At 34.9% G+C, this 15,028-nt stretch overlaps 1 protein-coding gene across 10 annotated transcripts in view; it reads right to left on the reverse strand.

Moving 5' to 3' along the window:
• Positions 1-11,517, reverse strand: part of LOC138691804 (zinc finger protein 664-like) — a 113,184-nt gene extending 101,667 nt beyond the window's left edge. For 6 of the 10 annotated variants that reach the window (XM_069814237.1, XM_069814251.1, XM_069814250.1 and 3 more), the window contains exons 1-3: positions 11,374-11,517; positions 11,081-11,279; positions 9,345-9,528 (exon numbers count right to left, since the gene is read on the reverse strand). In XM_069814237.1, the coding sequence (XP_069670338.1) occupies positions 9,345-9,528; positions 11,081-11,279; positions 11,374-11,459 (469 nt within the window). In that variant the 5' untranslated portion in view covers positions 11,460-11,517. Of the gene's footprint in view, positions 1-9,344; positions 9,529-11,080; positions 11,280-11,373 lie in introns of those variants that run through there. The other 4 variants (XM_069814240.1, XM_069814239.1, XM_069814238.1 and 1 more) reach the window with 3 other exon arrangements.
• Between the last annotated feature and the right edge of the window lie 3,511 nt (positions 11,518-15,028).

Below are 15,028 nucleotides of genomic sequence, written 5' to 3' on the forward strand. Positions count from 1 at the left end.
GAGATCTTTTTTCGAAAAATTACTTACAAGAGTACAAACTGTGTTATAACTACAGTGAAACCTCTCCTTACGGACACTCCTCATATATAGACAGATTTTTATGTCTCAACTGGAATAATATAGAAATAATGATAAATTTAACTCTCGTTTACGGACATTCTCAGACACGGACATCTGTTTCAAAGTCCTAAAACTTGATTTACCTCCTGACTGCGGACAGAGCTTGGATTTCAAGACCTAATGTGTTACAAAAATGGAAAATTTAGTTTTGAGTACTGTACAGAAATTCCTTAACATGAAAGAAGACAATAAGGGTCTCGTAGGTTATCACTAGCCCGGATGGCTAACCCTTGTTAGCTAGAAGCAGGTGGATAAACAAAGTCATAAAATTTACCTTGTCTAATGGGTCCAAGATTTCCGCGATCGTCAAATTGTATTCGACACATGATTGGGTTAGTAGGATTATTCTCTTCATTTCAATCAGTTGTTCTGTTTCGAGAGACATGGTGCCTGAACGGAAAAGTTAAGTTGAAAACTGTAAATTACAGTACTGCATAACTGTAGACCTAGAATAAATTTGCATGGCACAGTACTGTATTTTCCTTTTTCGATCTTATCTACTGTAGTTACAAAGAATTTACTGTAGTATACTGTATTTAAAATTAAACTACAGTAATACATTTCATTTAAAGCATGAAGGGATACATAATGCATATTATAAATTTACTGTTAGAAATGTTAAATGTTATGTTTTATTTAACGACGCTCGCAATTGCAGAGGTTATATCAGCGTCGCCAGATGTGCCGGAATTTTGTCCTGCAGGAGTTCTTTTACATGCCAGTAAATCTACTGACATGAGCCTGTCGCATTTAAGCACACTTAAATGCCATCAACCTGGCCCGGGATCGAACCCGCAACCTTGGGCATAGAAGGCCAGCGTTATACCAACTCGCCAACCAGGTCGACTTTTACTGTTAGATTGGGGAGCCTCCCTCCCAATAAAGGACACCTCCCAGATGCGGACAAATTGTTAGTCCCTTCGATGTCCGTAAATGAGAGGTTTCACTGTATCAACAGCAAGATAGGCCATAGAATGTACATTTGTTTTGACTGTTAGAAAGTGGCGAATACTGGCAAAGGCAATTTAAATGATTTCGAAACTGCTAAAATTATCACAAAATATGTGTGTCTTCTTTACAATATCATTATTGATCTAGAATGTCTTGATAACGTAGCACTAATGGCCTTAGAGAGTTCTACTTCACCTAGTGCGCATACCAACATTCCAAAGAATCGCAGTGAATTTCAAAGCATTCATCCGAGTTTCACAGCTACAGAAGTTCGCAAAAAAACTTCTCTTAAAATCTTTGAAAGTGAATATTGGGTCCCAGAAAAACATTTCAACACACTGTTAATTAATATTCTGAATACATTCTAAAAAAAATAATTTTGTAATTTCAATAACCAAAATGAATTATTTCAGTGCATCTATTGAGCAGGATTTAGATTCATCACCATATCTTGGTTATGTTTTTGAGGACATCAAATGAATTCATTTTGCAAGAACAAAATAAATGCTTAGGAAAAATGCTGCAATGATTTCATGGTGCCGTCACAGTCTAGTAATACAGACGTGGACAAATTATTAGCAAAATTGAAGATTTTTATTACATATTTTTACAAAATATGATTCTTCAGCTTAGACTACAGTTGACATTTTTGCGTATTTCGAAATTACTAGCAAAATTGAAGATTTGTATTGTATATTTTTTTTACAAAATTTGACTCTTCAATTTGGACTACATTTGATATTTTTGCATATTTACAAATTATTAGCAAAACTGAAGATTTTTATTATATATTTTTACAAAATTTGACTCTTCAATTTGGACTACAGTTTACATTTTGGATATTTCCAAATTATTAGCAAAACTGAATATTTTTATTTTATATTTTTACAAAATTTGACTCAATTTAAACTGCAGTTGACATTTTCGCATATTTACAAATTATTAGCAAAATATGAAGATTTTTATTATATATTTTTTATAAAATTTGACTCTTCAATTTAAACTACAGTTGATATTTTTGCATATTTCTATCTATTGTAATTATAGAAATATGTAAAATTGTCAACTGTAGTTTAAATTGAAAAGTCAAATTTTGTGAACAGAATTATCATAAAAATCGTCAATTTTGTTAATAATTTGTCCACGTCTGTATACAGTCATGAAGCTTGAGTTGTGAGGGTGCTAGGAACAATAGACTGTGCCAGTACTATTTTGCATTGTCTGTAATGAGGCGATATTAGCGACCCTAGTGGTTAGCAACTACCTATGGATGCATATTTACTATGTATTGAGCTTCGTGACTGTATATACTAGACTGTGGTGCCATATTGTAAAGAACCTCAAAAACTGCTTATGTTTGCATTATGAGTATTGGCAATATGATGACAACGAATTTTCATACTATATAGCAGCAGTCTCAAACATGAGCTAATCGGGCAGACTTGCTCCTTCCAGAATAATGCTGCCCTTATGAGGTGATAAGCATTCGGGTATGTTCATGACAGTGACGTCAAACACCGCATAATATGAACAGATCAACTCGGTCACTTACTGTTACACATTGCTTTTTGTTAGCATCCATAGAGGAATGGCTCTGTCTAAAGTGGCTTGGAAATCTGAAAACTATGCATTACGAGAAAGTTTGGAAAAATATTATTTGTTTACAGAGAGTGGAACTAATAAGGTTGAGATGGAGTTTTTAGACAGTCTTTAGGCACCCAGTACCAGAGCTTATTAATGAGGAATGGATACAAGATTTAACCCTTCTTAGTCATATCACTGCGTCATAGACAAAAGCCTACTTAACTTAATAACTGACAAATCAAATCAAATCTTTTATCATGAGACTCACGTTATTGGAAACTTGGGGACGTTAAAGGGTTATCTAGTTTAACAGAACAGCAACATCTTAGATATAGTGAAAATTTGAAAGATCTTAGAATACCATTTCAGCATAGATTCAAGGAGTTTCATTGTTTTAAAAAAAGGATTTTGAATTGTTTACAACTCTATTTTAGGTCATGTATAATGTGTATAGATTATGTACAGTTTATATACTGTATATTTGTGTGTGTGTTTACTTATACAATTTTGTATAGTTGATTAGCTTTCGTCATTTTTAATATTTTACACTTTTAATTTTAATTTTAGGCTCTTTAACATGAATGTTACAATGTACAAGTTATTTATCATTCCCAAATATGAATGAATACACATATATGGAATATATCCATTAAGAAAGCTTACTTTCATTTTCCTTACGCAGAGACCACTAAGAGTGACACACGCTATGTACGGATTATGTACATGTCTAATGTGAAATATAATACGTTAAATAAGATGTTATGAATCAAAGGTGATGTGGGTGTACGTCTTATCACAGAAGCATTACAATCAGCGGTCTCAAGGTTACATCATTCCAAGATCGGGTACCTTCGGTTTCGCAATGACTAACGATGCTTTGCCCAGTGCAGTTTTAACCTTGAGACCGCTGCTATATAGTTTTATAGCACATTGTACAATAATATATACATGGTTCTCAGGAATCACATTTTTAATTGTTCTTCAGTTCAGAGAAGAGAATTCTGCATCGCCATTGGCACGACACCTAACATAATTTCATTGAACACATTACCTGTTGGAAGTCTATTTTTAGAGGACTGAATATACAAAAGAACTCTTATCTCTACTTCTCTGTACACAGTGACAATTCCTACAGGTGGCATAACCACGCAACCATTATACCTTTTCTCCTTAAGAGATCTGAATATTGTGCAGATTCTAAACTAAATAAGCTATTTAAACAAATGCTGGAATTTAACTTATACATTGTACATTTAATAAATCCAGGGGCGTATTTTGCGGGCTACCGGTGGTAGCCCAAGCAAATTACAAAAGAAAAAGTTTATAATATAACATAATGTAATAATTTTGTATTATTAGTTTTACCATAGTAATTAAAATTAAAGTAATTGTTAGATATATTTTGTGTAATAATAGGGTCAGCGGTAGCCCAAACCCTTTAACCAGTATACGCCCCTGAATAAATCCTGCAATATACACAAACGCATTGCTTGAATACTCTCTTAAGTTCTGAGGTAAATTTACATAATAATAATCATACCTTCTGCACAACTGTGGCATTGTTCATCCTTGTAAACTGGATTAATCTACTTGATAATGTATTGTACAATGAATTCTACAAGATGTAAATTGAATATTAATCTGCTTGCAATCTATTGCAGAGTTCAACTGATGAATAGTTTATGCTTGTAAATTGAAGTAATCTGCATGATATGTTTTATCTATTTTTCTATCTGCTTATGCTTTGAAATTGAATTAATTTATTTGCTATGTATTATATTTTTTATAGCTCAACTGCTTGCTGTTGTAGACCCATCAGCATAGCTCAATCGGTATTCCTGCTTGCCTGCAGATCTGGAGTTGTGCTCGGGCTTGGATAAGATTTCGGTTTGGGCTTTTTCAGAGGTTTTTCGTAACTTGAAGTCAAATGTCAGATAATCAATGCCGAATTCTCGGCCTCAATTCATCTCGCCAAAGAATTGTATAATTCTTGACTTGTTCCACATATTAAAGCTTCAGTGCTAATGTAAGATTTATGGAATACAATAAAATGAAATGAAATAAAAGCAAATTAGAGCGCCTCTAGATTTCCTTCGTCATTACAGTCGTATCTTCTGTTATTACAAAACTGTACATGATCAAAAGACACAGATTTCTTTTTCCATTTCCATGGTAGGAGGCATGTTTGTCTTGAGTTTGACAATTACCACTTATCTTACATTTTATCTCATTACTAAAATGATTTCTATATGCTGCCCTGACCTGCAGAAATGAAGGTTTAGCCTCTATATCTTATTGAAGAAAAGAACATCTCCAGATTGTTCTGGCTAAACTTGTACATGAGCAAGTAGGTTCATAAATGTGATTTGAATACATCATTATATAACTCATTAACAGATTCACACAGTGCTAAAAAAATAAGTACATTAGAATCTCATGTATCCGGCAACTCTGGGACAAAGCCAATGATAGATAAATGATTTTGCCGGATAATTGGAAAATATCTTTATAGGTTACCGGTATCTAAAGACATACTGTACTGCACAAACATTTTTTTCCGTGTTTAAATTTAGTAATTTTCATATAGTCTATGTAGATATTTAAAAATAAAGTTTTGAAATACGTACAATGTTCATTTTTAGTACTGAATACGGTAATATACATCCATTAGTTCATAATTTATTGTAATGCATTATAGTGTAAAAAATACCAAACGTTTTCGTAACCTTATGACAATTTTAAATAGTGGCTATGTGACATGAACAGCAGTGTAGCCAACGTCGCAACTGTGAAAATGAAGCAGGGCTCGATGATTTGAACCTGTTTAACATATCTCTAATGTCTTGTTTATTTATACTATCTATTACTCGAAACTTTTACGCACTGTTGGAACAGAGAATTTCACACTTTCCTATTTAAACTCGTCCAACACCCCTTCGAACAGGCAAGTTCAAGTGATAAATTTAAAACATCATCTCTGAGAATTGTTTGCAAGGCCCAAGTGACAGCTTACCGATCTCCATGGACATAACAATACAAAGAGTAAACATTATGTGGTATGTGCGATCCACGAAAATCACTAACATCTTCGACTCTTCACTTTCGCATGAATGACTTTTATTTTGGCCTAGCCCGAAGTGTTTTTTGGTATTGCAAGTTATTTGGATGCCGGATATGAGGGACTTTACTGTATCTCTCTTCCTGTTACCCATACATAAAAGCTTCCCATTTTAATATTTAAGAGTGTTTAAACAGCACTCCACTTTCTTGAGGAGAGGTTCCCAAATACATTTATTGGTCTCACGTATAGGAGACTTGCAACTCTTGGCCAATGGATGTTTGGAATTCGAAATGTTGAACATTTGGGCAATGATAAGACAGAAATCCGCAGTGGCTTCAGCTCCATCAGACTCTTGTAATGTTAGGTCACACTACAGGCATTGCAGGACATTGCTAACTGAAGAGTTAAAAACTTGAACCGCTAAATTGTATCTTCATTTCTTGCTGATAGAAGTTTAAATGCAATAATTATAATTTATTTGCAAGGCAAAGCCCCTCCAATTCTTATATATTATAAAGCTTCTCAATCTACCTGCAAGATAATTTTCTTCCGCTATTGTTGAATGTACCAAAAAAATTTGTAATTAATTTAACCAAGTGACTTATTTACTTACTTACTGGCTTTTAAGGAACCCGCCCTCACATAAGCCCGCCATTGATCCCTATCCTGAAGAAGATTAATCCAGTCTCTACCATCACATCCCAACTCCCTCAAATCCATTTTAATATTATCTTCCCATCTATGTCTCAGCCTCCCCAAAGGTCTTTTTCCTGCCGGCCTCCCAACTAACACTCTATATGCATTTCTGGATTCGCCCATACGTGCTACATGCCCTGCCTATGTCAAACGTCTCGATTTAATGTTCCTAATTATGTCAGGTGAAGAATACAATACGTGCAGTTCTGTGTTGTGTAACTTTCTCCATTCTCCTGTAACTTCATCCCTCTTAGCCCCAAATATTTTCCTAAGAACCTTATTCTCATACACCCTTAATTTCTGTTCCTCTCTCAAAGTGAGAGTCCAAGTTTCACAACCATACAGAATAACCGGTAATATAACTGTTTTATAAATTCTAACTTTCAGATTTTTTGACAGCAGACTAGGTGACAAAAGCTTCTCAACCGAATAATAACATGCGTTTCCCATATTTATTCTGCGTTTAATTTCCTCCTGAGTGTCATTTATATTTGTTACTGTTGCTCCAAGATATTTGAAACTTTCCACCTCTTCGAAGGAACAATCTCCAATGTTTATAGTTCCATTTCGTACAATATTCTGGTCATGAGACATAATCATATACTTAGTCTTTACGGGATTTACTTCTAACCCTATCGCTTTACATGCTTCAAGTAAAATTTCCGTGTTTTCCCTAATCGTTTGTGGATTTTCTGCTAACATATTCACGTCATCCACATAGACAAGAAGCTGATGCAACCCGTTCAATTCCAAACCCTTTCCGTTATCCTGGACTTTCCTAATGGCATACTCTAGAGCGAAGTTAAAAAGTAAAGGTGATAGTGCATCTCCCTGCTTTAGCCAGCAGTGAATTGGAAAACCATCAGATAGAAACTGGCCTATACGGACTCTGCTGTAAGTTTCACTAAGACACATTTTAATTAATCGAAGTAGTTTCTTGGGAATACCAAATTCAATAAGAATATTATATAAAACTTCTGTCTTAACCGAGTCACACGCCTTTTTGAAATCTATGAATAACTGATGTACTGTACCCTTATACTCCCATTTCTCTCCAATATCTGTTGAATACAAAAAATCTGATCAATAGTCGATCTATTACGTCTAAAACCACACTGATGATCCCCAATAATTTAACCATGTGACATACATAGAGATAATATAACAATTTGTACCAGAAACAGAATGAAGGAAATAAGGTTCCACGTTACCAATTACAACATTAGCTCATAGCTCACTTGCCAATGCAATGTTTCTTGACACACCACCACAAGGAACAGTTAAAACACTAACATTGACATCATATAACATTTTAATAGCAATTTCAACAATAATCTTCTTCTCTGAGACTGACACAACATCAGTTAATAACTAACACACTGGGACTTTCCAGGTATTGCTCGAAATAAGACATAGCTGACATCGATCAGCTAGTGATTTTTTTTTTAAATATATACCCCTTCCATCAGTATTTCCTGCTTCCAAAAGTAATCTATCCGAATTGCAGTTTATAACATTTATATTATATGAATAAAACTGAACAATAGAAAGTCAGCTGTTCGAATTTATGTAACTTTAATTCTATCAGCTCATATCACACTGCTTCGTAACAAAATTAGTTTTTTTAAGCTAGGAGCGCACTTAATGGAAAAAATTCGTTTCTCGTGTCCGAATCTTTATTCTTTGCATTATTTTAAATGAAGCATCGCCCAATAGGCTGTATCTGGCCAGAGAATTCTAAACGAATTTCCGTACAGTCCAAGATCGAAATAAAGAATGTCATGGCAAATATATCGATTTCAAGGCTTCCAATCACGGTAATATCACAGCCTACTATATACAGTCACGAAGCTTGAGTTGTTGAGGGTACTAGGAACAACAGACTGTGCCGGTACTATTTCGCATTATCTGTAATGAGGTGATAGTAGCGATCCTAGTGGTTAGCAACTGTCAATGGATGCATATTTACTACTTATTGAGCTTCGTGACTGTATATACTAGACTGTGATAATATTGAAGGTATAATAAAATGGATGACGAGAAGCATTAAGACTAACAGTATGAAGAGCTTCATAATTTATGAAATTAGAAATATACGAATATAATATGGAGAAAGAACGTATGCAATGAGATTGGGAAAATGCTAAATTAACCAGGTATGTCCGTCGTTATTTAGTTAAGTTATAGAACCGCTCTAGCGGTAAATTAAAATACTATTTGATTATTAATTCTGAAATGCGAACAAATGAGCAAAACTATAATAAAAATCCGAACTCAGCAAACGAATATTTTCTGGTAAGTGTGTGCCTACCTTTAGTTATCTATACAGAGATACCTCCACTGTGTATCAACATATTTTCTGCTTTAGTGTGAAGACCAAAGCATTGCTAGCTGTATCCACACATATTACATAATTCATAGTTTCCGGTGTAGCGTGTATGAGCCTAGCATAGCCTATAAATTCATTCTCATCCCACTCAATATGTCTCCTAATCGACATTTTCTCGACCATTATGGCACAGAATAGATAGGATAAATTGCCAGGACTTTCCTTAATACTTTCCAAACCTTCCGAGGTAAAACCTGGCAAACCTTCGACATTATTATATCATCGGCATAATGTGCTTTCATGTGGCAAGGTTAAATTGAATGTGCTGCCAGCATATCAGTATGCTGATGAAAAATATGAACTGAAAGTTATGGCAAATGCTTTTAATTTATCTAAATATGATTCTGACTTATGTTTTCTACGATTTAAAATTTATAGTAACATATCATTGTGGATAAAATTAATTATGAAAACTAATTCATCATTTGCTAAGTGTTCTGTTTCAATTATTGTAAAAGATGTTTTATTTTACTTATTTTCTGAGACCGTCTCTCGCACTTGTGTTTCATCAACTTAAACTTATTCTATATTCAACAAATTTACCTTCGTTCCTTTCCAGAATTGTCTCATATCTGCGCTTCACCTTGCTTGGATTTGATGCAAGTGAATAATCGTGCTCTCTAGTTGAAATTCGTGAGTCAGGCATTTCATCCACATAATCTTCCTTCTTCTTCCCTCCAATACCTACTCCATTTCTAGGTTTTGGTGTTATCTTTTTCTTTATAATCTGAAAAATAGACATGAAAAATCATTAAAAATGTTAATAAATCTCTCAACCCATTGGTAGCGTTTTTCGTTATCTCAAGGCCCGCTTAGCAGAATCGAAATGAACAGAATTTGTCTTTGCTCTTAAATGCAAGATAGCAGAAAGTGGTGCATCGAATCAAACCGAATCGAATACAATTAATGAGCTAGGATATTTATTCCATTGCCAGAATAGAACCTCTTGCTTCAAGTATGATCTACAGTATGTTCTCGTGAAGCCTTCCTGAAAAACAAATGAGCAATATCCGTTTTTGGTAGCGTAATTTTTTCAGTGGAAGTTACTGCTGAAACGGTACAAACAAATGTAGAAAATTGCATTTTATTTTATAATATGAACGAAGAAAAAATAATAAATCTTGTTCACAATTATCCGTTATTGTATGATAAAGCATACAAGTAGACCTAATGCCCGCAACAATGCTTGGAGCAAAATAAGTAAATATACCAGAAATGAACAAATCCACAATCACTGTACAAGAAGAAGGTCTAATTTGCACCTGTTTGGACACAAAAGTTCTCTTTTTGAAAAAAGTTTCTCCTATAACAGCAGACTCCTTTATAATAAATTACCCGGGTCAATTAAACACTTAAATGTTGATGTTAAATTCAAAAAAGAATTAAAGAAATTTCTTATGGATGGTTGTTTTTATTCAGTACAAGAATATCTTGAATGTTAGTATTTACAGTTACTAAATGTTAAGTTGTACGTATATATTTATTAATAGTAGACAGGGGCGTATTTTGCGGGCTACCGGGGCTACCGGCGGTAGCCCAAGGAAATTACAAAAGAAAAAGTTTATAATATAACATAATGTAATAATTTTGTATTATTAGTTTTACCATAGTAATTAAAATTAAAGTAATTGTTAGATATATTTTGTGTAATAATAGGGTCAGCGGTAGCCCAAACCCTTTAACCAGTATACGCCACTGATAGTAGATGATACAGGTTTCATAGATAATTATTCATTCTAGGTTTATTGTGCGAAGATTTGACAATTTTAGTGGTAGTGCTCAATCATTTGTCAGTTTAATATACCATGTTATAATATTAGCATTATTTTGTAAATGTGTATTAGTTTTAGAATTGTTTTTAATATTAATTTGACGTGTCCAACATCATCCTGTATGATCATTAGGACGAAATAAAATACATACATACATACAAACGGAAACATCAGGTAAAGATGATAAAATGCAAAGAGGCGAAAAAAAAAAAAAACGGAATTTTGTTTCGCCTTTCAGGAGATAGTCAAATAAGATGAAAAATTTTTGCACATGTAGCCCTATCTCTAGTTAAAGCTATCATCAATGCAGTATTTCCTTTTCTTATTTTGGATTTTTTTTCCGCCTCATCACATAATTGTGCTAAATCCATTATGCGATCCATTTTGAACTGCCAACACGCGTCGGTTCGATTCGATGTGGGTTGAACGAGCGCTGAGTGGAGGCAAACCTTTCCTTCCGATTCGATTCCGCTAAGCGGGAACGGACCTTCAGGAGGCAAAGCCTACCTTCTTTACACGATGTGAAAAGTCAAATATGGTGGGTACAGCATCGGGCTTTAGTTGGCGTCGGTTCACGTAGTTTCTAAGGTAACTACTATTTTCGAAATGTACTGAACATAGTGAATGATTCATTGTAGGGAAGAAATTCTCTCGGCGGGTTGCAGCTATCCACTTTTGGTTAAGGGACTCATTACTCAAAGGAAACCTGAAGCATAAACAGTGAAATTAAAAGTGCATTAGTTCGACTTCTGTGATATAACACGGAGAAAAAAAATTGTAGAAATGAAGAATTAACTAACCTGTGAAACGTAACAGTCCTTCCTTCTTTATCTTTATAACCGTGTGCATTGCTACAGTTAAAAGCTGCACACGAACGAACCATCATTAATAAGTACTTCCCTACAAATGGCCGAACATCGGCTGTTCAGTTTCGGAGCAATGCACTAGCGCACACAGCCATCTTGATACAAGGCCGCCCACCACAAATAACCATGAATAATGCAGGAAATAATAATAATAATAATAATAATAATAATAATAATAATAATAATAATAAATGTCAAATACACTTATTGCATTTTTACGCTATATTATTTTTCTTTTCACTGCAATGGGGCAACAATCAAAATTTAAAAACTTGGTACAGGCCTTACAAGTGACACATATTTTTTGTGCAAGGTAAAAAAAAAGGTATGCCCGTAACATGCCATGAAGGCACTTGGGGGGCATGGTGGTAGAGCCCCATGCTTTCCATGACCTCGGCACTAGAATGAGGTGGTGTGGTCGGCACCACGCTCTGACCGCCTTTTACCCCCGGGAAAGACCCGGTACTCAAGTTTTATAGGAGGCTGAGTGAACCTCGGGGGCGTTCTGAAAGTTTGGCAACGAGAAAAAATCCTGTCACCACCTGGGATCGAACCCCGGACCTTCCAGTCCGTAATCAGCTGCTCTACCAACTGAGCTACCATATTTTTTGTGTACAAACTCAAATTATATTTGCACAAGAAAAACTATTCCTTTATATGCCATATTATTTTTCTTTTCACGGTAATGGGCAACAATCAAAATTTAAAAACTTGGTACAGGCCTTACAAGTGACACATATTTTTTGTGCAAGGTAAAAAAAAAGGTATGCCCGTAACATGCCATGAAGGCACTTGGGGGGCATGGTGGTAGAGCCCCATGCTTTCCATGACCTCGGCACTAGAATGAGGTGGTGTGGTCGGCACCACGCTCTGACCGCCTTTTACCCCCGGGAAAGACCCGGTACTCAAGTTTTATAGGAGGCTGAGTGAACCTCGGGGGCGTTCTGAAAGTTTGGCAACGAGAAAAAATCCTGTCACCACCTGGGATCGAACCCCGGACCTTCCAGTCCGTAATCAGCTGCTCTACCAACTGAGCTACCATATTTTTTGTGTACAAACTCAAATTATATTTGCACAAGAAAAACTATTCCTTTATATGCCATATTATTTTTCTTTTCACGGTAATGGGCAACAATCAAAATTTAAAAACTTGGTACAGACCTTACAGGTGACACATATTTTTTGTGTATAAACTCTGATTACGTTTACACAAGAAAAAATATTCCTTTATAGTAAGTGCATTTAGATCAAATTAATAACTAGTCCTACTCTCCTATCCAACAGATTTTGTATGACACTTGTTTGGAAGTTACAGGTAACATTTTTTAAGTATAAACTACATTTACAGTTAAATATGAGGAACTACTCCTTTATAAAGGGGTATATTTAACCCTGCATTACTCAGGTGGGGTGTGGTAAACCCCGGTGCGTATATTTCAACGAAAATCTAAGAGATGGAGCTAGTGTGTACTCTGTGCATCTGTATACCTTTCAATCACATCCAGAAGAGTTCACTTAAGAAATTGTTTAAGTGAACTAAGAATAGTATATTTAATTGCGTTTATCTGATTTCTGAAACTTGCGGAAAAATATATTAATTATTTAAAATGGGGTTTGTGAAACCCCACCTGAGCAATGGTGAGAATATTTATAACATGAGTAACGCAGGGTTAAACAAAATTAATAACTTCTTTCCTACATAACAGATTTTTATGAAACTTGAAACCGAAGTTACAGATAGCATGTATTTTGTCTATAAAGTCTGATTATGTTTCTATAAGAATAACTGCCCGTTTATAGTGGGGCACTTAGACAAAGTTAATAACTTCTTTCCTATATAATCTATTTTTTAAAAACTTGGTACAAAAATTACAAGTAGCATACAGATATAATCAGAGCTTGTACACAAAAATATATGCTACTTGTAATTTCTGTACAAAGTTTCATAAAATCTGTTATGTAGGAGAGAAGTTGTTAATTATGTGTAAATGCACCCCTATAAAGGGTTAGTTCCTCTCTGAAACCGTAAATATAGTTTGTACGCGAAAAATGTGTTACCTATAACTTCCGTACATTGTTTCATAAAAATCTATTATACAGGAGTTATTATTTTTGTTTAAAACCACTTCTATTAAGAGGAAGTTCCTCTTACACAAACATAATCAGAGTTTGTAGTACACAAAAAATGTCTCACCTATGAGATCTCTCAAAAGTTTTGTAACAATCCCTTAGAATGCAGAGAAGTTATTAATTTTGTCCAGCTAGATTTGCATTTTTGCACACTGTGAGATGTGTTAACCATTTTACTCCACAGCAGTAGAGTACACCAATGACTAGTAACATATTTTTTTATTAAATAACACTGTTTTATTCTACATATCTTCATTTCGTAACACTCTTACATTCTGAAATTACTTTTTAGTTCCATTACACTCTTCATGAGTTCTAAAATAAACTTCTGCAGGACTCTTTTTATTTTTGAAGGGGGTATTGATAAATCCTTTTGGTTAATTCAGTTATGGTCATCTAAGAAATTCATGTATGTCTGTTAGTTAATGGGGTTTAAAAAGGGGGCATCAGCTACTCTGGCTATTTGCGCCCTTATCTACAATTCTTCAAACAACAAAATCACACATCAATAAAATAAGCTGAATGCTAATACGAACTAAAAACGTTGTCACATTAAAACTAGTAGGATGGCATAAATCTCCTACCTATAAGGATGGCAATGAGTCAAAATGACTCAAAGGTTTAAGTTGATTGTTGAAGGCTTCTTAAAACAAAATAAATTGTGCCTTTTATGTCATAATATTATAAAATATTGATTTCGGCGATCTTATTCAAGATTATGATGATGATAACAACTGTAATAGAAATAACATTGGTATAATCCACAATTTAACGTTTATTAATAATTTTTACTGCAAGCTTCAAATTTAGTGTACTGTAACATGCAGTGAATCCAATAAAAAATTTCAATCTTTTGTAGATATATCCATGGCGCTACAGCCCTGAAGGAGCAAGACCGACCAGTCAGCTATTGGCCTCACGTCCACATCCATGGCGCTACAGCCCTGAAGGAGCAAGACCGACCAGTCAGCTATTGGCCTCACGTCCACATGCCGAAGCAGAGGTAGACGATCATCCAACCAGTATGGAGGTACCGTGTGGTTAGCATGATGATCCCCCCCAGCCGTTATAGCTGGTTTACAAAAACGGATTTTCACTACCTATCGTAGCTCCCCAAGTGCATCACGATGCTTGGTAGGCACCAGTCCCATACACTGGCCGAAATTTCATGAGAAAATTCTTTCCCCCATGGGGACTCGAACCAGCGCGCATTCCGTAACGCGAGTCCTACCTAATAAAAAAAAGTAAACCCTAATTTTTATTATCACAATTGTTGCATACAGTCCTTTTGGCAGAACATTTTTCGTATCCATACTCATAACACAGGTCGTAAATATTGAAATTGGCAGTGCTTCCACTTCAAGGGTCTACTGGTCTGACCAGTGAATAGGGATTATAAAGAATGGACACTTCGCGTCGGTACCTTTGATGTAGCAGGACCGATTGCAATGACCTTCAA

Source organism: Periplaneta americana, chromosome 16 (genome assembly GCF_040183065.1).
Source record: "Periplaneta americana isolate PAMFEO1 chromosome 16, P.americana_PAMFEO1_priV1, whole genome shotgun sequence".
Taxonomy (NCBI): domain Eukaryota; kingdom Metazoa; phylum Arthropoda; class Insecta; order Blattodea; family Blattidae; genus Periplaneta; species Periplaneta americana.